General features: G+C 40.5%; 1 protein-coding gene across 1 annotated transcript in view; it reads left to right on the forward strand.

Annotated features, from left to right (window-relative positions):
* Positions 1 to 1,514: 1,514 nt before the first annotated feature.
* LOC119157226 (fibronectin type-III domain-containing protein 3a-like) overlaps positions 1,515 to 27,418 on the forward strand; it is a 48,409-nt gene continuing 22,505 nt past the window's right edge. The window contains 6 exon segments of the mRNA XM_037407902.1: positions 1,515 to 1,626; positions 6,583 to 6,686; positions 19,312 to 19,414; positions 19,416 to 19,451; positions 25,024 to 25,099; positions 26,327 to 26,403. Coding sequence (XP_037263799.1) covers positions 19,355 to 19,414; positions 19,416 to 19,451; positions 25,024 to 25,099; positions 26,327 to 26,403 — 249 coding nt within the window. The 5' untranslated portion in view covers positions 1,515 to 1,626; positions 6,583 to 6,686; positions 19,312 to 19,354.

Consider the following 27,418-nt stretch of genomic DNA (forward strand, 5'->3'; position numbering starts at 1 on the left):
AAGGTTACACTGAGTGGTTTTGTGGCATTTATTTTACAAGGCAAGCTATTAGTTGCCTAGAAATTCAGCAGACCTGACCACCTCTGGCCTTCCTTAACACTGCTTGCTTATTTAAAAAGATGGATGGGAATTTATTTTAGTCCTGTTTAGCATAGGCTGTTCAGTATGTCAAATCAACCACTTCCACTAGTCCCCAGAGAGAAATTCTCTGACATAAAGGAACAAATTCTTCTCTTCATTGTAATATTTCCTATATTCATTAAAAATACATCTAAGATCAATCCAGGGGAAAACACATGGCCATTCATTTTAAAAGGTTAGTTTCTTTATATGCATATTATATAGCTTGCATATAAATGTAGAGTTTGCCCTTTTTCTTCTAAACTGCTGCAATCCACAGTTTATGCGGAGCTTGTGTAAGAGCACAGCTGTCACATTTATTTTGCATCCACACAGATGCTGACTTCCATGCTGTGCACAAAACACCGCTTAAATCACCGCTTCAAAAAAAGTGCCTCAAACTTGCTTGAAACATGCTAACGGAGGCGTACCGGCACAAACTGTCCAGTGGAAATAAGCTGAAGGGTGCAACGTTTATTGCTGCGTTAATTGCCAGAGAAAATGGATGTGCCGGAGGGGCTCCTTGGCCCATGCTGTTTTTTCAGCCCCTGCCCTTGATCCTCTCTGGAGCAGGGCTCGGTGCCCCTGAGGGCTTGGCATCATGTCTGATGACATGATGGGAATGGAGCCCTGTGTCAAGGTACCCAACTCCTCATTTTGACAAGCCAGTAATGAAATCTTGCCTTCCTCTTCGCTCTTCCCACTTAAATCGCTAGCGTAACACCCCTCAGTTCTTACAGTCATTGGCATTAAAGCTTTTTATGTTAATACACGATATTAGAGTTCAGGCCTTTTGCCTTTGCATGTGCTGTGACCCATCTATCCCCCTGCGTTGCTGGGGGACAGGTAAAATGTGTAAATTGTGCAGAACATCATGCATTGGCCGGGGTTTGGGGGGACGGGGGCCAAGGCTGCAGCCCTCTGGCCAGAGCCGGGCACGGGCTCGGTGTCCTGGCCAGAGCCTGGGCAGCAGCTGTGGCAGTGCCATGGGGTGGCGTGACAGGCAGTGGTGACAGGCAGTGGCCCAGGCAGGGCATGGCCCGTCAGGTGCCACCACCTCCACCCACTGAGAGCCAGGGTCTGGCAGCGGCCGCAGGCCCCGAGACACCTCAGGGGACAAGGCCCAGGCCTCCCTCATGGCAGGATGGTGGGTGCTGGCCAGCCACACGCTCCGGCCACCGTCGCACCGTTGTCTCCACTTGGTGCCAGCTCTGCCATGAAGAGCTGCGTCCCCTCCCTCGCCCGCCAGGCACCCGCGGGCCACACTCCCACCCGGCCAGGGCCTTCCAGCCACCTGCGGGCTCCCCCGCCGCCCCCCCGCGCCTCTTTTCGCGGGACCGGGTGGTTGAAGACGAAGATCGGCCCGGCCTGTGGTTGGCGCGCCCGCCCGCCTCCGGCCGGCGGCGGCGGTAGCGCAGGCGCAGTGCCCGCATTCCATCATGGCGGAACGGACGGTTGGCGGTCGGCAGCGCCGGGCTTGAGGCAGGGGCTGCGGAGCCGCTCACGGTCAGTGCTGCCGCGGGGCCGCCGCCTGGGACAGGGCCGCTCCTCTGGGCTCCCTCCGCCCGCCGCTTCTTCCCCCCGGGCGGGCGGGAGAGGGCGGCGGAGCCGGGCCGGGGGAGAGCGGCGCTCCCCACCCAAGGCGCGGTGGGCAGTGCCAGGAGCTGGCGGTCGGCTCGCCCCGCCGGCGGCGGCGGGGAGCGGAGCGGAGCCCCGCGGTGTGGAGCGGGGCCCGGGGCCGGGGGGCAGGCGGCGGGGTGCCGGCCCGTCCGTGGCGGGAGGCGGCGGGGTGCGGTACGGCGGCCGGGGGCCGCCGTGTGGGACGGGGCCGGGGTGTGGGGCGGTTGAGGGGAGCACCGGCACCCCGGGATGTGGGGCGGGCGTGTGAGGCGGGTCCGGGGAGGCCGAGGGGGGAGGCAGGGCAGGGGGAGGGCTGCCCTACGGGGCGCGGGGGTCTGCCCAGGGGCAGCCGGGGGGTGCAGGGGCCGGGGGCCGTGCGGGGGGCAGCCCCTAACGGGACAGCCCCGGTGCGGCGGCAGCTGCCGGGCGGGGGGGAGCCGGGGGGCGGCGGGGCTGCGGCGGGCGGGGGTCCGGGCTGTGCTTCAGCCGCCCCGCATGGGGTTGATGCCAGCGAGCTCCCCCGACTCGCTCTTCCCTCCGCCCGTTCCCGCTCTCCCCAGCCCACAAATCCTCCGTCTCTCTTGACCCCTTCCTTTCCTTTTTCTCCTGTTTCTGTGGGTAGAGGGGGTTGAGATCCGAAGTCGGCTCCCCCCGCTCCAGCTTCCCCCTCGCCGCCCCCCCCCCCCCCCCCCCCAGTTCTCCCTCCTCGGCAGCCGGAGCTGCTGCCTGCAAATGCCACGTAGCCTTCTAGTTGTTCCCCTTGGCCGATCAGCAGCTCCAGTACCAGACACCTCCCCCAGCTCCTCCTGGGGTCGGGGCAGGGGGAGGTCAGTCCTGTCATCCAGTGTTTGGGTGGTGACCATCCTTTACCCTCCCCCATTCTGCTTTGTCCCCCTCTGCCTTGGGGCAGCAGCAAGGTGGGGACCCTACTGTGACCGCTTTTCAGCGCAATCCTATTTACTGCCTCTTACAAAAGGCTGTTGACTCCAGCAGCGTGCAGTTGCTGCCCTGCGGAGGGCTGGGGGACGGTCTCCAGGGATTCATGGCCCCCAGCCTCAGCGGCCCCTCTCCTACCTCTCATTTTAGGCGCTTTGTGTGCAGCACGTCGTGATAATCTCGGAAAACAGGGTAATAATGCGTTGCTGGCAGGTGTATCCACTTCCTTCAGCATCTCCCTCTCAGCTGGTTTCTGAGTTTTGTTTCTGTTTAGAACTTGTTGCTGAGACTTCTTATTGGAATGATGGAAATTTCCTGTAAAGCTCATTTATTTTTATAATTGAGGTTTTGATTTCTAGCTATTTTTTGAATATTTCATGTTTTTTCTGTCTCGTGGTAGCTGGGTATTTAACGTGGGCAGCCCTTCCTTGCTTTACCTGATGCCTAATTGTGAATATTGACACACAGGACTGCCACAGATAAGTTCCTCATTAACCTGGTATGCATATGCCTATGGTCTCTGATTCCTAATGTTCTTCTAATGTATTTATCTTTACAACACTTGGTTCAATAGGGAAATACTATCTCGGTCACAGATGGAAAGACTGAGACACCGAAATATTTATGGCCCAAGGTCACACAGGAAGTATGTGGTGAGGCAGGGAATTGAATCTAGATTTCCTGAGACTCAGATTAGCATTTTAACCAGGGAAGCATCCTCTCTGTGTTTTAAGCCAATAAATTGACCTTGGAGTTAATATCCAGCGTGGAAGAAAGTACTTTGTGTTTTGTTCGGTATCATTGTAAGAAGCAAACCCCCAGTTGCTTCTCACACTTCCGTTCTTTCCCTTGTTTTATGTAATTTGTGTGTGAAAAGGTGGTAAAATGGGAAAGATGTTGACTTTCTCAGGGCTCTTGGTGTGTGTGTGTGATCATGCACGTTGAAAAACAGCCAGCTATTACGCTGTCCTCTCTCTTAGGTCTTTCTACCTTACTGCGTTCCAAATCTCAGAAAGTTTTGGAATGCTGTTGTCTGGGAATAATTTGTTCTTAGCTAGGATCAAATAAATCTAATATTCTATAAAGCCGAGTCGAAAGCCGTCTACTTTGTGTTCATTGGTATCCTGGATCTTAGTTTGTGATTCTTAATACAGCAGTCTGTGAATAAACAGCACTTGAATTGACTGTCTTAAAACCTCTCTTGGAGCAAGCTATTACAAGTTGTTCACTTGGTTGTAGGCTCAGTATTGTTGCAGCAAGTTTTTGAAAAACTTGGCCTTAACTGGAATTAAGCAGCACTTTGACAATGAAATGGAATAATTTCAACTTCTTGGGCTTTGTATCTGCACAGATGCAGGCCATTTTCACTCTTATATTAGGACAGCCTATTTTTGTTTGTAAAATTTGGTAGTTAATTTTACTACAGTGTTTTTTGCTTGCCAATGGATTTGAGGAATTGGATGTTAGAAATGTTTAGAACAACAACTCCTGATGCATTCACCTTTAGAGAGAATAAAGATAACTTTGACCACACAAATGCGTTTCCTGCCACAACCTTTGATCACAAACTGCATCTTTCCTTGATGTACCGAAACCCGATTTGCAACAAAGTTGAATGTAAATGTTCTATATAACACTTTTAGCGGTCTTTTGTTTGGGTGGGTTTTGGAGGTTAGCATTTGCATGGTATTAACTGTGCGGGTTGTCACACCCATGCCAGCAATCTTTTCATCTGTTATGTTTATTTTTAGGAAAGGTTTTGCAAGTCCTTAAAAAATAAGATTTCCTATGTACTGTGCAAACAGTAAAAATTCCAGTGTTCTGCTCCCAAGAGAGTGTGCCTGGCCTTGGCAGATGCCCATTGGGAATGCAGTACATTTGAGTGGTACTAGGTACGTGTTTGTAGACCCATTTGTACATCCATTATTGAAAAAGGTTTTGGAATCCCTTTGGGTGAATTTCAAGCAAATTAAAATGTATGTTTTGAGCTTGGAAGACTGAAACTGGCACTTTGATGACCTGCGGTTTCCCCCAATTTAGAAGACATCTTGTCAAACGGTAGAAGTAGACTTGTAACTTTTAAGAAAATACGCAACTTTGAAGGCATTCTTACCATATTCTGCATCAAAGTCATAGGCTGGTATGAAATATTGTAAGAATTTCTTCCCTAGTTACATATTTTCTTAATTTCCTGTCATTTCATTTAATCAGAGGAGAATTTTGAACTTCTGTGTGAAAGCAGATGAGAAAACCTCAATATAAGTAATGCTGCAGCAGTCAAGAGTCTTCAGACAAAAAAATTACATTTCTTGCTTCTAATTCTGCTGTGTCACAAACCAAATGGGTCTGAACTATCAGTATTTAAAAATGTGGTTGCTCACTGCTCTAGTTTCAAGGCTGGTGAACACCATAGAAGTAACCTTTTCATTTTTTTTTCACCTGTTTTTAGCAAGTTGTCATGAAGCTTACCAAGGTCAAAATGGTTAGTTTTCAGCTGTTATCTTTGCTGCAAGCCAGACCTTAACTGAAAAGTTTTGGATCCTTGAGTGAGGAGCACACACTGAACTCTTTATTGCATTCTTGAAGAGCTTATTGTAAAAGCAGCGATAATTTATTCTTTCAGTGATGCTAACACAATCCTTTCTGTGTATTGACCAGCAAAGACAGACCACTGGCTCAGAGCCCTTAGTCCGTTTCAATCTTAATGTAAATCTGCTATTGTTCCAAGTATCTTGATTGATGTGGAAAATGCCTCCGTTTGCTCAATATTCATTTTTCCAGCATTGGGGCCTGCTGCTTTATATTTCTTTGCCCATGTCTTATTAAAAGGTTCCAGGAGGAACATTTATTAGGCTGTGACTTCAGAAACATCTGTGACTTCAAGACAGTATCACCTTTCTGGTGAGAATAACAATGGATCTGCTGTGTTTGCTGGAGGAAGCTGTGAGCTTCTGCTGGCTGGCTCAGTGCGGAGCTCCCCAGCTTAGTCTATAAACTACCTCAATGAGCTTCAAGGCCAGCAATTTCTCGGTGTGTTTCAGCAAAACTGCAGAACATACCTGCCTCTGCCTTATCTTTAGAAAGACTGTATTGGGAATTGACCAATATTTGTAAAGACTTACTAAGTTTGGAGAGACAAGCCAGTATGATTTATAATCCTGAGTGTGCAAATAGTTTAGGAGCTGGAGTTCGGTACTAGATCTAGTAGCTTGAGAAATGTGATGATTTTTACGTTATTCAATATAACATCTTGAATGGCTTCAGTGACTACTGAAGCTCTTCATTGCCTTCTCATGGTGGAGCATCTTTAGTACAACAGTTTCTAGAATAAAGCTGTGCTTCCCCGTGTTAGTAAACTGTGACTGTACGTTCCAGATTGTACAATGTATGTCTTTTTTTGGGTACCCTATCAGAGGATAACTATGTGCCTGATAGTTTAAATTTGAATAAAATCACATGCTTTTTGGAAATGGATATTTTTTTCATCACTATTGCCATACAGAGGAATACAGCAGTGAGTAGTTAACTATGTGAATACACTTAATATCCATAGAATGCACTTCATATGGGAACCATCTTCGTAGTGTTCAAGTTACCTTTCACTAATTAGATCCTAGCTTAAGTGATGGAGTGTCTTTGGCTAGTACAACATGAAATGGCAGGTTCTGCGTTCTGTACATAGTGAATGAATGCAGGAGGGCTGCATAAGGTTTTCTGGTTCTTTCCTGGTGGAGTCTTCCTTGAGTTTCATTTGCTGATTCTAGTGGAGTTAATCACTGGCGGTTCTCTGCTGTCTCTCGCCGTTTTATTGGATATAGATTGTTTTCTGTACCTTTTCTTCTTAAGACTTCGCGCTTGCCAAGTCACTGAAAAGAAAATTACTGTATCTTTTTTTCTTGTCTGCAGAAAGAAGACTGAGGGCCAGTACAGCACGTTGTTCATACTGCAGCAGGTACTGACGGTGTAACATTTATCAACAGGAGCAAATTCACATCAGGAGAGTGTCAACGGTAATTAAACATAATTTAGTATTCTAGATTTTATGAAGCATTTTTTACTTGTTAAGTCTCTAAGTAACACTTCAAGGTAAAATAATATAAAAGTATTTGACAGACTTCTAAACTTAGGACTCTTTCTTCTTTGGGAACGAATCTTTGGATCATTTATTATCGGATGGAAAAAGTGAATTAGAGAAGGAAGAACTGATAGAGTTTTTGAGGTAAGAGGTTCAGTATTTCCATATAAACATTATTGGTTTTGTAAGGTAGCAACCTTATCTCTATTTTCACATTACTTGCCCTCTGTCTTTCCCCCCCTACTCCCTTAGCTGGAAGTTTTGTCTTAAACTTGCATAATTGGCCTTGGATAAAGAGAGTAAATTCTGGTTTTAGGAAAGTGCATTTCCTGTAGAGAAAACAGTGCAAGTGGGTGGTAGCATACTGATAAGTGACTGACTAGGTGGCCTTACTCAGATATATTGTTTTTAGTTGGAGCTCATGGAATTGATCAGGTCATGGAACTGACCCGATGGAAAAGCGGAAAGAAATCTGTCAGAAAATTGCCATGGTACAGCACTTGTGAGAACAAGAAATATCCAACTTTCTTTCCTTTTTTTAAAGGAAGATTCCTGTGAATTATCTTGTGATGTACAATACTGTAAGAGTTACGAAACCACGGGAATTGCATTCTTAAAAACAAAGTAGCCAAAATTAAAGACAAATTTTAGAAGCTGTTGCTAGAACAATGTGTTTTACATGGCAGGGGAATAAGCAGGTGCAGTGTAAAGTATTTGTGAATCAGAAATCACCTTTTTGATGTAAAAAGACAAAGTAGTTCTCATTTTTTTTGAAGAGTTTACGTGTGTCCTGAAGACTGTCACCAAGCATTTTCTAAAAAAGAACATTTAGGTATAGAACCACCCGCTGCACTGTTGGAGGCCTGGTCTTTCCAGTTCATGTATTTGAATTCATGTTTCACAATCTATCTGTGGATTAGAAGAGTGCAATTGTTAATATTGCTCAAAACGTGTATCTGTTGATACTATGCAGCTGTTGTATAATCACTAATTAACCCTATCCTTTGACCAGTTTTTGATCACTGTGTATGTGGTGTTGGCTCTAGATAGCTTACAGCAGTGTCTTCGTTAGCCTAACGTGAATGCTGCATTGTGGAAAACAGTCACACATCAGCTATGTTAGAGGATGAGGTTGCATTTTTGCATTACATCACAGCTAACGTGCTGTTCATTGAATTGAAAGGTATCCAAGCAGATTTTCATTTTCCTGTGGTGGGGGTATATTTTTTCTGAGGTTGGGTCCCCTCTAATGAGTATTACTTTTCATGTTATGAATGCACACCAAAATTCAAGTGTAATATGCTAGTTTCAACTTTGTGAAGAGCAGTTCACCCCATTTGCTCAAGCCCTTTCATGTTTGGTTTACAATTGTCTGGTGGAACAGAAGAAATTCAGTGAAGAACTGAGTGGTAGCTAATCAATGTATAATAGAATGTGGTGTGAAACTACGTAAGTACCAAACAAACCTTTGGGGAGAAAAGTTGAAAATGTCCTGTGAGCAAAAGATCAATGAGCAGGTGGACTTCTTACGAGATACAAAGGAAAAAATAATATCATTAACTATATTATAGTCTTCCTGGAGTGAAATAGGTATTTTGGGAGGAAAATCATGTAGCAGTGTTAAATATGGGTTTATAAATTTAGATGAAGTATTTTTATCTGCTGTTTAATGTCCTTTATTAAACAGCTTTAACATTGTTATCTCTTTAGCGGGGATCATTTGCTTTCAGTTCTATTATGTGAAGTATTGAAGTGTTCCAAACTAGTGATCTGTACCATGAATGTATAACTTCATTTGGGTTTGTTATACTACAGTTACTTGAAGGAATAAAGGCAGCCTTTAGTGTTTGCATGGGTGAAAGTAGCTTTGGTACTCTCTTAAGTACTTGCAAGACAGTACGTAAGTCATATTGAACAGAATGACTGTTTTCATCAGAAGGTTTAATCTGCTTACCGATGCATATAGTTTTGTCCATTTCAAAATGTCAGGCGTGATAATCATTTAGAAGAATTATTCAGTTTTGGAAGTTATTATGTAGACAACTTTTTGGTGTTTTGTAAACTGTCATTTTGCTTTTCAGTGCCTAGATTTCTTAAAATACAAACTTCATAAAACCACATATAAATAAACTCTTGTCCTTAGATTCTTCAACACTGTGATAATTTCCACTTACACCCTTGTGTGAAGTGTACATCCCCAAACTTGTAGCAGGTTAACTGATTTACTGATAAATCTTTAAAGCTCAGATATAGAGGCAACTTATTTTATTGTGTTACCATGCATCAGCTGAACTGTGATTAATGCTTATATGCATGTTCCAGGCCTGTCACAAATGCAGAGTGAAGTGTGTGTGCTTGAACTTTGTGTATGATCTCATACTTGCATTTTCCCTTGCATTTTCCATGAACTATAAAAATGCACATGGTTTGTTACCATGAGACTGCTCAGATGTGGTAATTTAAGTAATTTATTGGTGTGTTTTAGCCCTTGGTTTAAGTATAACCTGTTTTAACTAGACTAATTTGATCCGCTGTGTAGCTAAAGCATTACAGGCTCTTCTCATGTTGCACAAGGAAAACGGTCTTCAGTTTGTGTATCAAAATTCTTTCTTGCCTGAATTTTGCATGATCTGTTACAATTTGAAAAGAATCCTTTGCTTTCGCTGTATTTTTGTGCTTGTTTTGGAACTCATGTTTTTTAAGAGAGTTCTTAAATTGAAAAGCTTGTTCGTGTCAATACATTGGCAGGATGCATCGAGCACACTTCTGATTCACAGAAGCAAATTGAGTCAGAGCTAATGGAAAATCAGCCTTTGCTTTCCTTAGTGCCTACAGAAATCTGAAAGCAAACTTCTTCTTGTATTAATCTTGTGAAGTCCTGTTTTTATTTCTGTTCTGTTGGATTAGACAACAACTGGCTGCTTTGACCGGTCTCATGGTAGGGAGCCTTTCATGGAATAGCATTGCTTTTGGTTTTAATAATCTGGATAATTGTGCTCTCCTAGAGTCAAGTTTAAATAAATTGTTCAAGATTTGAAAAATAACTTTTGTATCACATCTTGATTGTATCATACCAGTTGTACCAACTTTATGCATGTGTCTCCCATCCCATAATGCTCTCTAGCTTAATTTAGGACAGGTATTACCCAGCTCTGATACTGAAAAGGTCGGAGTTTTGGTACTTTCCTGGCCTAATCCTGGGAGGTTTTATTGGCTCTGCAAACTGACATCCACGTCTCTGCACAACACAGTGTGAAGCGTGTCTGGCACTTGGAAATACATCACCTAAGGACAAAGGCACGCTCAGAGTGCACTTAAATTTGCTGCTTTGCTGGCTGGTCCTCAACCAGCTCTTACTTGAAGATTATAAGAAACTTTTAAAAATACTTAGATATTTATTCCTTGCTATGAACTAGGTATTCCTCACCATGGGGAGGAAACTCAGATGAACAAGGTGCTGTGGAATATGTGTTCCTGTTGCAGTGAACTTGTCTGCACATACAATAGCTGTTTCATTGGACTATTTACAGTCTGAAACAGAACTTTCTCCCCTCAAATTGAAGAAAGTTGATAAATAAATGGGTAGAACTTGTTTCAGAACCTTGGAGCACGTGCAGCTCCCTGTAGAAACTTGCGGTTCCTATCTTGTAAATCTTGGCACAGTTTTAAACATTTTGCTTCATCTGTTCAGATCTGTGGTTACTTAAAGGTGTAAACTGCAGCTACCTTTTTGCTGACCTGTTAAGATTTCTCTGTGGCCATCACTGCATTATCACCAAGATGTCTTTTCAGGTACATAGAAGGGTTTGTGCTCTTAAGAGTAATAGGGTTGTCTTTCTAGAGCTGTGTATTTTATTTGCAGAGAAACACCCTGTTAGCTTTCCTGCTGTTCTTTACCGCTGTTAACATGAAGACTGCACCACGAATCCTGTGAAGACACTGTCACTGCCTTTGCTCTATGTAGGGTTTTCCTTTCTCATTTTTAAATTTTTTGTTTGTTTTTTTTTGACAGTGTGTCTTGTGACTCTAGTCAGAAGAATTGCTTTTCAGTGGACCATGCTGTATGTTACTTCCATAACTTCGAAGTGATTTAGATAGACATTTGGGTATAGAATTTCAATAGTATGTTGTTAATGTGCAAATAAACTATTTCCTTCGAGGCCTGAAAAACCAGAACAGTGTTTTGAAATTCAGGGGGCACAGTTTCACACTGTGAAATCATACTTAAAATAAATACATTGTTACATTGCATGTATTAAAAGCTTTTTCATCTAAGCTTGAAAATGTCATGCTTTGTGTAGCTTTAGGATACTAAAATGAGCAATTTAGCTTATCCAGAACATGTCATCTTCCTGGCTGGTGGAAAGAAGCAGTTTTGCATTTAATTCATTATTTTATGGGTTTTTTTTAACAACATTGATACAGCTGGAAAATATCTTAATCCCATAAAGTTGAAATAAGAATGAAACACTTTAAGGGCTCAGTCCTTTCGTAGAATTATAGAATCATTTTGGTTGAAAAAGACCTTAGAGATCATCAGGTCCAACCATTCAGCCAGGAGAGGTGTTCAGCTCGTCTTTGAGGTGTGCAATTCTCTGGAACACTTATAGAAGCAGGAATAGAACATTTCAGGAACTACTGAGTTTCGTTTCATGGGGCTGATCACTTAGGAAGCAGCGCAGAAGTGTTTAGGCTATAACTTTGCTTTTCTGGCAATAAAAGTAAAGCTATGAAATAACTAAAACAACGAAGGAAAGTATTTATCTGAAAGTAGTGTCCTGGTTGCATTACAGAAACTGCTACTGCAAGCTTTGTGAGCCTCATAAATGAATAATTAAGAGGACAAACATCACCCTAATGTGACCAGTGTGTTGGGTATTTTTAATTAACAATTTAACTTTGTTAAATAACAGCTCAAATCAAGTCAAACCTAATGTGCTCTGGGCATTGGCAGATACTTTCTTCCCAGCTCACAGTTCTTAACAGTGGATTTTGTCTTGTGAAGAACAGCAAGAAGTTCTGCAGTCACTGGGAAAACGCGTATAACCCTGTAGGGTGAGCACTGCCCTTCAAACTGTGCACTTGCCTGTTTTGTCCCCATGGGCTAGAGCTCTTAAATCTCGAGGGATGTACTTTTAGCCTAGAAAACAATTTTAAGTGCTCTGGATGGTTGCCTGTGTAGTTTCTATTTGAACGTGGAGGGAAGCAATTTTTTTATTATTATTGCTTTCCTGGCACAGTCACATCAGGAACCTGATCCAGATTGGTACGGGAGGGTGGAAGCTGATATTATCACTTATGTCAGTCCCCGTGTGTCTTGGTATGTTGTATCTGCTGTTTCTCTGCATTTTTAGTGGTTTTTGGTGTCCGTGTAATGTGGGCTTTCCATCTCAATCTTACTCCTCCTTCAGGGAGAATTTTTGTGGGCCGTCAGATCTCACGGTACCCTGAGGTGAACATTAAGTTACTAGAGGTCCTTCTAGCAACTGGCCTGATGTATTTGATCCCCAGATGTTCTTTGTGAGGACAGAAGGTCTACCTGGACTTTACTAACAGGCTTGAAGTCACTTTTGTATTTTGCTGTAGCGACTATTAAGACTACTTTAGAATAATCATGTAAGTAAAAGTTAAAACTTTTTGGGAAATGCAGAGAAATGGTTTGGAATTGTCACTTTTTTAGAGGTCAAAAGAGAAAAAGATTTTAAAATAATTTCTAGAAGAAAACACTTGGCACAGTATAGAAACCTACTATGTATCTGTGGAGTTGGGGTGGGTATTTTGTTGGCTATTTTTGTTTTACTTGGGTGGCAGACCTCACCTAGGTCAAGATGGCAAGGTCCTAGCGATACCTACACCAAAATGACATTGAGCTTTACAGCTGAAATATTAAAAATGTTTGATTGAGCACATTTGTTGGGTGAGTCATGAAGGTTTTCAGTATCAAAGTTGTGCCCTTCTGGCTAGAAGCCAAACTTCATACAAGATGGCGCAGGCAAATTCACTTGGGTGTCATTATAAATTATTTCCAACATGTTAATCAAAACATATATTTAGTTTTGAACAGATGACTGTTATGGAGTGATGGTGGTCTCTTCAGAGCTAAAGTTGTAACTGAGCTTCTGTTAAGTCTCTCATTCCCTTAATCTTGCTAAAAGTAAACCAGTCCACCTAGAACGGCTCATGTGTGGTCCTGTGGCAGAGGAGAACTATTTTAGGATTGGGATGATTATCTTAAAACACCTTGTTAATACTGTTTATTTGAAAAACTTGGGTGGGAAAGGGTAGCTTGTGTCTTTTCTCCAAAATGTTTCCTACCTCAAAATTGTGTGGGGCATAAATTTCAAATCTGGAGGGGTGAAGGTTTTTTAGAATTCATAAATAAGGTTTGATCTCTTTGAGGCTGTTTCTTAGCCGTGGTTTGGGGGTGACTTTTGTTTGGGCCTCTTGTTATTAAAAACCTTTGAAGATCACTAATGCAAAAATTAATGTTGGAGTATGTTTAAAATACTCTGAAGTCCCAGTTTGCAAGAGATCTAGAGTGTAAAGCATGGTAGGGTCTCAGTTTTCTTTATCAGAGTACCTGAGGTTCATAGGTGTATGTGTCCGTGTATCCAGTCTGAGATGTTTTTCCAAAGGTAAGAGACACAAAGTATGTTGCTTTGTAATGAGATGGTTGGGTTCCCCCCACCCACAACTTAGAGAAAATAAATATATGTAAAAGTAAATATATTACACTAAGAATTATATTAATATAAAAGGTATAATTAAAGATTTAGGGTTTTATACAGTACTGCTTTTAATAAATAGCAATACTTTAGCAGTGTACTTCCTGCAATAAATATAAAGATGATCAGACTAGAAGGTTGCATGAGGCACTGAACCTAGAAATCAGGAAGTCTGAGCTAAATTTCTAGCTCTCCATCAGACTTCCTCTTTGGTCCGGGACACATTGTTTTTTCTAACTCGGGCATACTGTATTTAAAAACATAAAAGAAAAAAGTCTCCATTTACGGAATAAGTTCCTTAGAATAGGAACTTCCTATATTAAATCCAGCACTTACTAAAAGGAAAATACAGTCTTTGTGATAGCTTCTGTGTGGGATGATAAACTTTTTTTTTTTACAGTTTATGAAATCTGTTCAGCTTCTGCTCTGGACGGTGGAACAAAGCTGATCCATTCCTGTCTACAGTGTTCCTCCCATTTAGTTTCTGTGCAGTAACTTTCTGGAGAGAGATTTTTAATATAATAGGACAATATTTTAGTATGGGATAACAGGATTTTTAAAACTTGCTAAATACATAATACCTACACATTTGCACAATAGATAATCTTATATTCTATTAATATGATTAAAGGATCTAATTCCAATGAAAAAGTTACTTTCTCAGTATGATTTTTTTCTTATTTTTGATAGCCCTATAAAAGACATTTAATGAATATACAAACTTCTATTGGTTGTTACATACCCTGCACATCAATAGTTGCGAATTCATTGTTACTGCCTAAAGAGAAACCATGTCTATAAAATTGTTGATGTGGTGTTGGTGTTTGGTGACTGTTCAAAGCTGTTGATCAAACAGGACTGATGTGTTTATACAGGGAAGTTATTGTGATTTTAACTTTTTCTTAGAGGTATTACTGTTAAAATTTTGAGGTTGTTTCTGTTGTGTTGTTCAGGTAGAAGTGACTGAGTTGAACGTGGCCATATGTTGTTGGCGAATGGCTAAAGGAGGCTTTGTAATGCAGTAAGCTTTGGTGTGAGTAGTTTTAGTAAACATTTTGTTACCCCGACGTCCTAGAATTGTGTATTTATTTCACTTTGGATTGAAGCTATTTTAGACTTTAATTTCAAAACATCTCATGAGGATTGATGATGTTTTCCAGACTTAAGGTGTGATGATCTAGTATTGCGTAGATTTCAGTTAGCTACCTGTGCTTTGCTGGCTCTGTGTAGGGAGCATAATAGCTGTTCTGTATGTAAATAGGAGCCCAGCTTCCTCAGCTGAGGCGCTGACTTCAGGCGGGAGTAGGCATGAATCAGTGAACACTGAGTTCAGTGCGAATCCTCGGGAGCTGGATGGGGTCCAGGATGACTGCAGCGCTGGTTGAGAAGAATTTGGGCTAGAGAAAAGGGAAGGCCAATGTTTCAGTCTTCCAGAGTCTCGGCATTTTTACTATGTCAGGAAGTGAGGTCAGGCACAGCCACTGTATACTGTAATTGTTTTCTGGAAGGCTAGTCATTAAGATTTTCTGTTTTTCTTAGAAGCCTTTGTAGTGTGAGACTGTCAGTGGAAAATACTGCTTTTTTTTTAATATGGTTAACATGATTAACCATATTACATTAGCACAGTGTTTAATTACCCGGGGAACACTTCTCAGTACATATTTGAAATATGAACTGGTTTTATTTAGTTTTTAATGTTATGAAATGACAAAATATTTCAGCTTTTTAGATGTCTGTCTTGAGCAAATAGTCTTTGAAAGCAAAAGCTCAAGCTATTTCTGGTGTAGATTTCTGTTAACTTAGAAATGTGATAGCCACTATTAATTCTTTCAGCTTTGCTAAAACAGTGCTTTAGAAGGTTTGTTTCTGAAATGGTTAGTCCCAGTTATTTATATGGGCTGAATTCATCCTTCGGCTCAAACAAGGTTTGGAAATGACCTTTAGCTGATGATGTCTAATAGAAACCACTGCAAAGAAGTGAATCAGGCCAGAAGTACCCTTGCAAAATGTAACCTTTCTAAAAATTAATCTGTTTAATTCCATACTGACTCAGAAATCTCCAATGCATGGTGACAAAGCTCTAGAAGATACCTCTACAAATTCTGCTCTTGATTCATATATAATGAATCACTAATTCTCAGTATATTCCTTTGCAGCTCTGAAAATAACAATATTTGTCTAGGCTTTAATGCTTGCAGATGGGATTTTTGTTTATTTTTAGTCTAGAATTTAAAATTATGTGTATTAGCTCATCTTTAATGTCAATGCAGCCTGTGAATTCTTAGTGCAAATACTTTTTTTCTTTTTTTTTTTTTTTGCTCAGACCCCTTGGATAGTTAGTAGTGATGATGAAACACTAGCTGCCAAGAACAGACCATGGAAAGCAGCAGTCTGAGCCTCTGTTACCAAGCATGTGGTAGAAGAAATTAGCCTTAGGGGACCGAGCAGCTTTTTGATGCAGTTCTACCCATGGGTAGGTTGTTCCTTTATGGGCTGTCTACAGCTCGCGGTGGATTTGCCTATCCAAGCTGACTTGGTCTGGGGTAAAGCCGAGGGTTCAGAGAACACCCAGCAACAGCGTAGGAGGGAAGCTGTGAGACTTGGTGGGACTTGTGGATGGAGGTGGGTTCAGGATGCTCGAATCTCCTCTCTGCCGGTGCAGTGGTTGCCCTCCATCTTTTCTTGGGAAGCAGCTGCCTTCCTCCCTGGCAGCAGCGTGCTGCATGGCTTACCCTGCCGCTGCCTTCGGGGCCAAGAGTCTGCGGCTGAGCTGGAGGACGGCGGGTTCCTTGCTCCTAGGCTACTGCTAGGAGGCTGTGGGTAATGGCTTTTCAAGATCGATGTCCATTTCTTTGTTTTGTTTTTCAGGAAATTGTGCTGAGTACATAATAACTTTTGGGGAATTTCCTTTTTATTTACCCAAATACCACCTACTTCTTTGAATAAAACAGAGGCTTTCGGGAGGTGAACCTGTTGATACCGCATTCAGAATGAGTCCTTTATTTCCCTTGGAAATTTTTTTACCTGGTAAACTGGGGAGGGGTTGAGTCCCATGCTTGTTTACCGTTAGAGGTACGACCTTTGAGAGCGGCAGTGTCTTTTGCTGCTCTCTTACCAGTATTTTCAAGGAATGAAGCTGTGCTCAAAAAAAACCAAAAAAAACCCTTGGTTTTTGCAAATCTGTTGGTATGTTGGGGGATGTTCCTCTCTGTCATTAGTGTTCTGCAGCTTGCCACCATCTGAGCCCAGCTGTACAGTGAAATGTTTTGTGTTGTGAGCCAACTGAAACTGCCCAAGAGTTATTAGAACTGTTTCATTTATGCGAGTAATTCTGTTTCCGCTGTCTGTAAGGAGATTCCTGCTAAGACATGAAATCTTACTTACTGGTTTTGGAGATTTGTTTCCTAATGCTCCAAGTATTAAGTTATTTCTCTGAAAGATGTGAAGTTACAGCACTAAGCAAGTGGAACATATGTGTGTGTAGGTGTAAATGTAAATACTGCCTGTGTCATCAGGCAGTAGATTAAGGATTCTAAAAACCATGTGGATGTTGGTGCTGTGCCCTGCAATTTGTACTAACTAGACTGTGCTGCTCACTAATACAGACAAAGCCTCAGAGAATTATACTCAGCCAATGTAGGAGGCTAGTATAGAAACTTTGAATGTTTATTTAAAATTGCAGGTGGTATTGGGACTTGTTTCAGAACATGTTTTTCTGCAGCTGGTTATTTTGGTTAGTTGAACGTTTGAGTGCAAATGTAGGTGCTTTATGGTAAAGGGATTTCCCCTTCATGTTCAGTGCTAATTTCTGTCATCTTTGAGGTTCTTAGATGAAAGAAATTGAGACTATAAGCATATATAAAATATTTTCAATCTGCTTGTGTACACTGTATTCCTATTAATAGCTCCTTAAGACTTAGATCTAACCTCTAAAGCTCTAAAAATGAGACATGTAGTGGAAGAAACTTCTGCCTTAATTTTAACATGTGTTACCATGCAGGTATTTTTAAGTGGAATAGTTATATACAATCAGATGAATTTGTTTCCCTGGCAGAGGTAATTCAAAATCTGACAAATAAGATGGAAGATTATTTTATTAGTGAAATAAATAACATGCTAAGGTAGCTAAGTATATTTAGGACAAACCTGATACAAATTTAATCTTTGGAGTTTGTGTCTAGCCCTTGCACCTGTGCAGTCATATTTGGCCTCTTAAAATTGTAACTGGAGCACACCCAGAAAACAATTGGTATGCAAAATGAGCTGGTTTCTTTGGCAGCCTTGGGTATTTTGTTATGTGGTGTTTTGTGGCAATGTGATAGTATCAATAATTTTGAGATGCTTTTGCAAATAAGAGGGGATGTGGTTTTTACCAATGGATGCTACCAGCCTCTGTAACTTGCGATGGTAATACACGAGAAATCCTTGTAATCTCAGCTTTTATTACAGATCCTTTCTGAACAAAATGAGTTAACACCAGAAGAAATTGTAACAGTCATGCTATGATATTTCCCCCACTGTGGCTAATCTGCTGAAGATTCAGTTCCACAAGTACACAATTAATCAGGAGTTTTCCTTTTTTTTTTTTTCCCCCCAAACACTGTCATTTCTGTACTGGATATAGAGAAGTGAACAAGGGGATGGGGAAATGTTTTTTTGTTTTAACTTTGCTTTTAATTTAATGAATTGGACTATCCAAACTGCATTTTGTCTTCTGTATGGGTTTATAGGAGGTAATGGGAAGGGAGAAGGAAATGTCAGCATTTCCTGTATCCTGTTATCTTGTGCTTTTTATGGTTGCTGAATTAACTATACGCTGAAAATTCACTAACATTTGGATTGTATTTTGACTTCTTACAATTACAGGTGATTTACTAAAGCCCAAAACTATACGGCACTTTTCCGTATGCAATTCTCCATGGTACTCACTTGAAGACTTAGTACAAAGTACTCTCTACTCTCTTGTGTTGCCTTAAGCCTTCTTTTCACTGTCAGACCTCTGTACTGATGACATGTTGCAGCACTGAAGAAACTGCACAGTTTAGGATTTCTTTTGATCATCACAAGGACTGACATGTACATGTAGTATGTGAATTCTTTGGCCTAAAACCTGGGTCATGGATTCTGGAGTACAGGCAATTTAGAAATTGTAACTACAAATATAGGAATAAAGTGCTGCATAAGTGTAAAATACACTACTGTGTAATTGCTTCATTTAATGAACTGATTTCATCACTTCTGGCATGTGAAATTAAATATGCATGATACATATTTAGGAAGCATTTTTTGGAGGAAGGATATGTATTGCTTAAATGCTGTACTTAAAGTGAAAAGTCAGATAATGTGTTAGACTACTTGAGTGTACTCCATTGTGAAGGACCTCTGTTAGATGACGTTAGAGTGGTTTGGGTTGGAAGGACTTTAAAGATCACAGGTGATGCTCCATGCTTTTAAGACTGTCAGTTTTGCACAAGTCTCTTAAATGTGTGGTGAAGCTAAAGTGGATGTTTTATTGTAACTTTGGTCTCCAATTAAAGTTAGTTTTTTTGACTTTATTTGAAAATGTTTGAGGGAGAGTTGTGGAGTGTTGAAGTCTGGTATTTTCCTATGGATTTTTCAGATGTTCTTGAATTGCTATCATTAAAGGATTCAGTTAATATCATAGTGCAAGTGTTTGCTTTGTGGAGAAGAAGGAGGGGAAAAAAAAAAAAAGACCTGAAGGCACTGCGGTATTTTTCTTCTGAAATACTGGTACCAAGTTTGGCAAATGAAGTAGAGAATTATTTGGGGGAGGGGAGAGACGTATCTAATATTGTCACTCTCTTTTTGTTTTAGCAGGTGGTTACTGTGAGCAGTTGTCAATGAATAGTTTTCAGACATGATGGCCGACCAGCCGCCTCCATTAGAAGCTACGCCTATATTGAATGAAGTGCCACTTCTTACCTCATATGGTTAATGGGGACAGCATACAGCAGGCAAGTAAATTTGTTGCACTTTTGCACAAGTCATGTAATACTGTGCCAGCGGTGCTAGTAGGGAGGTTGACATTCAAGCATACTGTAGAAAACAGAACAGATAGAAAAACTATTTGTTGTACAACTCATGATGGTGGGAAGAGGAGGAGCCTGAAATAAAGCAACTACGATACTGATTTGCAATGTTAGAAAAGCATATGGTTCTCGGCCCTGATATCATCAGTAAAATAGAAGTGCAAATATATGGAGGAAGAAAATCAACATTAATATAGTGGAAATGTGAGAAGATTACAGATTAAAAGGAATATTTGTTACACACATGTTTTTAAGTGCTTTAAAATTGAACTAAAAATCAATAAAAGGAAAAAAATAGGGATTTAATAAAGCACTAAGGTTTTGAAAGCTTTTCTGAAGCTCATGTAAAGATTTGCAGGTGGTTGCAGTGCTCAAAACCAAGAAGTCTGTTGCAAGGAAATGAGAGGAAAGACCTTGGCTTCATGATATTAAGTATCTTCATTAATAATTACAGTGCAGTGGTGAAACTTGAGATATTGAGTTGAAACTTTAGAATTTTACTGGACACAACTCTTCAGAAGTACCTAGTATGATTAGAAGCACAGACAGAAGTGAAAGCAAAACAGTTCGAGTCACAAGCTTATATAAATTGTGAGTAAACTTGAAGTGTATTTACCATTTGGCAGTGGAAGCCAAGTGCCTTGTACTACAAATGCTGAGATAGCTTCCCATCATTCAGAGGCTTTCAGTGCACTCAGAAATATTACAGGCATCCAGACATTTTAACACTGGTTCTTGATTTTAAGAAGCATCTTCCCCCTGCACTAGCAGCTACAAACATGACAGATCCTGGTAGGAGAGAGTGAGTTTGTTGATTTTAAATAGCAAAGCGGCTGTTTGTTGGCTGGCTGCGATTAGGCCTGGGTGCTAGGTACTCTGATCAGGGCTCCCTTTCCCACAAAAGGTTGAACCAGATGATCTCTCTAGGTCCTTTCCAACCCAGGCTGTTCTAGGAGTCTGTAATAACAAAACATAAATTTGAAGGCTTTATGTGCCTGGAGTTAAATAATCATTTTGTTGAAGCAAGGGACAGAAGTGCCCATCGCTTTAATCTGATCAGCGTCTAACTTCAATTAGTTTGACTAATTGAAAAAAACTTCAAGCGTTTGACACTAATTGAAATAGGAATTAAGGGGTTAATCCAGATGGGAAAGTTGCATAAAAGTTTCTGGAGGATAACTGTCATACAAAATGATTATGAAGGGTAACAGTGAAGACCTTGGCATGTTTGAATGTACAGTGGATAAACAAGGTACAGCAAAATAGTCGTGAATTGAGGATCTGATTGACCCTAAAGCTGGTTTTAAATAAGATACCATTTACTTTGTAATTGTTACAGATTGAGAAGGAGAAGTCTGCATTGTTTCAGTTCTGGTATACTTGGAAAAATAGGCTTTATTTTAAAAAAGTGTACTTTTTTTTTCCCCCCCTTTTTTTTTTTCTCAGACTCTGGAGATAAAAGTACAACGTAGATGTAGTTTGGAATAAGTAAAGCTACAGAGTCTCTGAGCTATTTCTGAAGTTCTCGCATTAGCAACATGAAATTTTAGACACTGACCAGCTGTGAGGCTACTCAGTAGGTAGTGTTTCATGTTACACAAGGAAAAGAGATCCAAGTAGATCTAATTGGATACCATCTCCGTAGCTGTATTTGTATAGCATGTATAGATCAGGGTGTAAAATACTAGCGTGTATGGAATGACTCAAAAGGTGACAGTCATTGAAATTTTCAGAACCTAGTGGAGACTGTTTGCCAATTTAGGTGAGGTTAAAAAAAAACAACCAGTTGTATCTTGGACATGCATGGGAAAATGGCATTTGAAGAGTAGACTTGAAGACTTGTAATTGAATTATATTGAAAGTAACTAATAAGTCTTTCTAATGAAAACTCTTCACGGGACCAGGAAAGTGATTTTATGTTAATGTGCCAACATTTCTCATTCTAACATGTCTGTATGTAAACAACAATGTTGTGCTGCCATCCGTGTCGTGTTGCCATCCTTCAGCGGCTTAGTGAATACACTTGCTGCTCATTTGTGGCACTTTCCTCTAGAGAGGCTTTTGAGCCACAGTCTCTTCACATTTGCAAGTTTGCTTTTAAATAGAGTATTAACTTAGAAGCTTTATTTATGCAGATGAATTTTAATTATTTTGCTGCCAATGCTGTTGAGGGTAGGCTAATTGTAGAGTATTGTACAGTGGTTTTGTTTTCAGAAAAACTTGTGCTGTTCGGCCAATCACTTTGAACAGTCAGATGCAGCACCCACTTTGTTAGTTTCATTTCACATAAAATGTGGGTTGGAAGTTTTCTGGAAAGGTTTCTTGTTCTGAAAAAACCTTCAGCAATGGTAAGTGTGTGAGTAAGGGATAAAAGCAAAACACTGACCAGTGCTTTGAAATAGCTTTCAAACTGTGTTGATTGTACTAGTTGTGAGATGGTTGCAGGGACACCTGAAGGCATTAACAGATCTGTGACTCCTAGCACTAGTCTGTCCTCTAACTTGGCTTAGATTGACTCATTAGAAACACTCAAGCTTCCTTGAGTGAAATTTTCCTTGGTGGAAGGTAGATGGAACTGCGTTTGTTTCATTAATTATAGTGAGTCATTCCTATAACACATTGCCCCATGCATTCCTGAAATTCCAGTCTCTGAATGGCTCTACAGCCCTGTGATTACACCAGTTACTTATGATCCTTTTCACTGAGTTCAGTTAATAGTTTCCTGAACTGTTTCTGAGAACTTCAGTTAATTGAAACCTGTTCTGAAGATCTGACACGGTCAGAGGCCCTGAATTTCTAAAAGAATCACTTTCCTGTCTCTGAATTTTTTTGCCCTCGAAGATGAGGCTTGCTGTGAGGTTTAATACCTGCCTCCTCTGCCTACTGTTGTTTGCAACAGACAACCTAGCAGCCGTTTGCAGCAGACTTCATCTTTCCTGCTTTTTTGTGCTCTGGCAAACCCCCAGCCCCTTATTGTCAGTCGTCTTTAAACAATTAACATCGCTAATCTCTCTTTTTCTCCTTGAAATTCAGTGGCATAAATTTACTTTATAAGTATCTGAAAGGACAGATCTGCTTAAATTTCAGTGCTTTAATTATGCCATTTTTAAAAGTATTCTCTGACATCTGTCTTTCTCTAGAGTTGTAATAAATACTGCTGACTGGCTGGATGGCCTTTTCAGGGGGTTTTGGAGTTTTACTGATGTCCAGAAGCAACTTGTCTACCTAAAGTAAAACTCCTGTCTTGTGAACTCACTGGAGCAGGGTCTGTGTTCATAATGCTTCTGCATCCCCTGTTAAAAAATAAAAGCTAAGATTAATATAGCAATATGTAAAAGCAGCAAAATGAGTGTTAAACACCATCTATCAGTCTGCTCCTTTGAGTCTTGCTTTACACACAGGAGTTTAAATGGAACAGATCGGTGCAACCCTCACTCTCGTTCTGTGCAGAGGCTGCACACTCAAGAGCAGAGGGAGACAGAAGCAGGAGGCATAGGCTGTAACTTCAGGAAACGTGGGTATGCTCGTGCTGACTCCTTTACATGTTAGCAGGAGAAGAAATGTGCTTTAGTTGAGGCCAGCATAAGCTACTTGGCAAAGTCTTTGGAAAAGAGTGGGCAGTGAAGCTGGTCAAAATGCAGAGGCTGAATGAGGGGCCACAAGATCTCTCTAAGTCTCATTCTTTTCAGTCATCTGTTTATGACCAATACAGTAGAATTGAGGTGTACTTCATAAATCTGCAGCTGATACAAAGTGGGAGGAATTGCAAGCGTCTTGGAAGCCTGAAATTATTTTGATTACTAGAAAGATAATCTAGAAAATTAGCAACAGGTCCTGTATTTGGGTAGAGTAGTCAGCTTATCATAAGGAATATCTCGTTGGTAGTGGTCCTTAAGAAAAAGGTCTGCCAAGGGATGGGTAAAGACTGCAAGTGGAAGTCATCGGTGTTGCACTGTTTCCAAAAAAAAGGCAGATAAAAATCCCCGAAAATTTATATACAGTGTATGTCACCTAAATCACAGGAAACAATCTTTCCTTTACTGATGTTTTATTCTTTATTTCTTTGGTGGTTAAGACATGGAGTAAGGGTTCAGGTTGAAGCAGGGAATGTTGAAGTTAGATGATAAAATCTGTAACGTTGAGGATAGTGAAACAGTGCTGCAGATGCCTGGGGAGTTTATGGAGCTTCGTCATTGGAGATACAGCAGCACAAAATAGACGGGTTTATTCATTAACATCATGTGTAGTTCATTTTTACCAGGAGTTGGATGACTAGATAATCTCTTTGGGTCGCATCTACCTGATGTAATTGTGATTCCATGAATAGTATAAAAATATTTTATAAAAATAGAATGAAAGAAAATTATACTTTTTGCGTTTTGTAACTAGTTTTACAAATGTATTTTATTTTGGTGTTTACATTGGCCTTCTTTATGTGCTAGCTGTCACCAGGGTGGAATTTGACTGTGTAACTGTGCGGTTCTGACATGGCCAAACCCCTCATTTTACCTAAGAATTAGACCTGTCCCTATGTCATATTGTGGAATCTCACTACAAAATTCTTGTAGTAAAGTTGTCATGTTAGAATAAAACTGAAGCACAGCTGCCATTATTTTACAGTAAGACTGAAGCATGTGCTGTGGGATGGAATGAGGTGATGGTTTGTGTTACCCAGCACGAGGGAAATGGTGCTGTACCCTGCCTGAGGAATAATTCTGGCAGGTGTCTACATTGATCTGTGCGAAAGTGCATGCCGTCTCTTTCAAATTGACCTGCAGAATCTCACTGTTGGTTGTATTTCTTTAGCTACGGGATTACACAATTATGTGAGAAAATACACCTGATCTTTCAGGAGTTGTAGAGTGGAGGTGGTAGGAGTGACCTGCTTTATCACCTCTTCTACCCTCTTTCCATCCCCAAAGAACTGCACACTTCATTAAGTTACTTGATGGCACCGTAAAATATATCATCAAAATACATACCAGCATGCTTTCAATGAAAAAATATGGCTGAGTTTTGCACAAAGGATCTTTTTTCTTTCCTTTTCATTTGTTTGTGTGTGTAGTCATGATTCTGTCAGTTTAGCCCTGCAACTGAAATAATCTCAGGCAAAGCTTGGAAAGCAAAGTGGATCTTAAGGTATGTATTGCTTCAGTAAAAGAAGAAAAAGCAGTGTGAAAACATTGAAAATAAAAGCTTAGTTAATTATTTCAGTTGTATCAAGGGAAGCACTTCTGGTAGTAATCAGACTGATTAAGCAACACTAATGATTTTATGTCAAAAGTATGAAGAAATTTCATTGTACCCATCAGTGTTTCTCATCTTGCTTTTTTACTCTTTTAAGGTTACCAGAGCTATATTGTTTTAATCTAATGTGGGTATAAGGTAGACACGGGGGTTTTGCACACACCCCCAGGTAATTTCTAAAATTAAAAAACAAACAAACAAACAAACCCCCAAAAAACCCACCACCTCTTCTGTGTTTTGTTTTCTACAGGTTATTCTTGTACAGGTAAACCCAGGTGAAACATTTACAATTACAACTGAAGATGGACACATTCAATGTATTCAAGGTAAAGGAAAAACTGAAGTACTGAATCCAAATATCTTGATTTTGCGAATATCACAGAATTACTACCATAATTTGTAATGTCAAATGTGTTTTTATATGTTCTGCAATGTAATAAATCAGATTTTTCAGTTTGTACTTAAAGCACAAATGAGCACTGGGAAATTGCCAAGATCCCCTGCGTCTCTGTAGTCTTTGCTAATTTATAAAAGGCTGGCATCTCAACTGTTTTTGTAACGATCCTTGAATAACTGTCTTCTCAGAATCTTATCACGTGAGTGTGCATGGGATTTAGTCCACACTAATCTAAACAACTTTAATAGACGCTGTGCGACCTCACTTTACTGTAAGGTAGTGGCATTAGCGGTCTGCTGATTTTGTGGGAAGCATTGCTACCCTCTGTGTGTGGCTGCAAACTACTTTTTACCTTCTGGGTAAGTTACAGAACTGCAAATCTGAGTCGGATCAAAATATCTCCTGTAAGTCAAATTGAATTTATCAGTACTTCCATTTTTGGAATATTTTTCATCTTTCCAAATGATATTATATAAAACGTGTCCATTCTGCTTTCATCAGATCCTAGACAGAAATACTTTTTCAACTTGATATGAAAAATAATATATTCTTATTTAAAACCAAAAAATGTTGGTAGACCAGCTGTGTCAGCATTACTGTGGTGCTGATGATGCTGCTACAGACTTTTAACTGTCACAAAAAAAGAACTAAAATTATCTGTGCTGAGTTTTGTACAATTAAACAAATACTGTTGGCTGTTTAAGTGTGATGGTTGGAATAAATCTAACCTGTGCTTTTTGTAGAATAAATGTACAGCCATACCTGCATTCAGCAATATTGTCTAAAATTCTGGATGCTTTCTGAAAGTTAAGTCCTACTTAATGTGTATTTTGAATGTGAAAACACATTGTCCATCGGTGACATAAATTGCATCACTTTTTCTTGGTGGCAACTTGGTACAGCTACAGCCACTCTTCTATTTTTTTTGAAACTCGCAGTCCAGATTATTTAAGTTTCTCTCCTGACTGACTTTTTAATTGGATAGTTTTAGCCTTGCTTCTAAATCTACTTGTCTGAAAGTAGTTCCATAAATACAGAGTTGGATGCAGTTGCTGGCTTTTCAGGCACCAAAGTGAGCCACCACCTTTGGAAAAAAAGGTGTCTCAAATCTGTAAAAGCCTCATTTGTTAAAAAGTGGCACCTTGTTACTTCTCAGGTCCAGCACATGTTCCTATGATGTCACCAAATGGTTCTATGCCGCCTATATTTGTGCCTCCCGGTTATGTATCTCAGGTAAACTTTAATTTATTCTTCTATTTCAGTATGTTTGTGGCGCTTTAACAATAAGGCTATTGATTATTTTATCTGGAACCGCTGTTACAAGCATTTCTCATGTTTTTTCCATTGAACTTATCAACTGTTTAACTTACTTTATTGTAGGCTCTGTCACCTTCTGTTGACTTAGTAAAATTTGATCTAGTTTACTGGATTCTTTTAATAATGCTTCCAGGCAGTAAAAATTACTTTTAGTAATCCTGTAGATGGCTCTGAATTGGCTCTCGGAGCCCCATTAGCAGGACCCACATCTTGGTTTTTCTGCAGTCCTGTTTTCAAGGTGAAAGTAGGTGCGTGGGTCATTCGAGCAATCCCAGCTGACTGCCGCCGGCTAGGTGTCGGAGGGCTATGGGTACAGACAGCGCTTGGCGTTGCTGGGAATGGAGCTGGGGGCAGCATCGGAACAGAATGTCTCACGCATACTGTGGATGTGAGACTCGTGTTTCTTACGCTGAGGTTATATGGGTCATATACCAGTATCATTCTCTTTCATCCCTTGGGTCTTCCCCCCTTCCCGGACTGCATAAGATATTTCTCTTTCATGTCTTTTCATAATTCAAATTTTTCTCTCCTAATATAACTCTATTTATCAAAGTTTTCAATGCCCCTTTCTTTACCAGCTCTGATCTCCTTAACATTCAGCAAAGCACTCTGCTGTTACAGTAGAAGTGTGAAGAGGAGTGTTAATGCTAGTGACGTGTGCCTATGAAATGAGCAGGACTCTGGGCTTCTCTCCCAGCTTTACTTTTCCGTTGTCACTGATTTTTCCACTCCTCTGTGCTGTTAAGTCACAGCAGATCAGACCTGTGTGTGGTATTTGAACTGTTATCACAGAGATATTTGAAGTTGCCAGTTCAATTTACTTTAATGCATTTTTAAAGGGAATTAATTAAAAACAAATGTTTAAACAGGGCAGGCTAGGTTTCTAATTTTCTAGTGACGTTCAAAACAGGAGTTTTCTGAGTAGGCTTGA

This window comes from Falco rusticolus, chromosome 14 (assembly GCF_015220075.1).
Source record: "Falco rusticolus isolate bFalRus1 chromosome 14, bFalRus1.pri, whole genome shotgun sequence".
In the NCBI taxonomy this organism is placed as follows: Eukaryota; Metazoa; Chordata; class Aves; order Falconiformes; family Falconidae; genus Falco; species Falco rusticolus.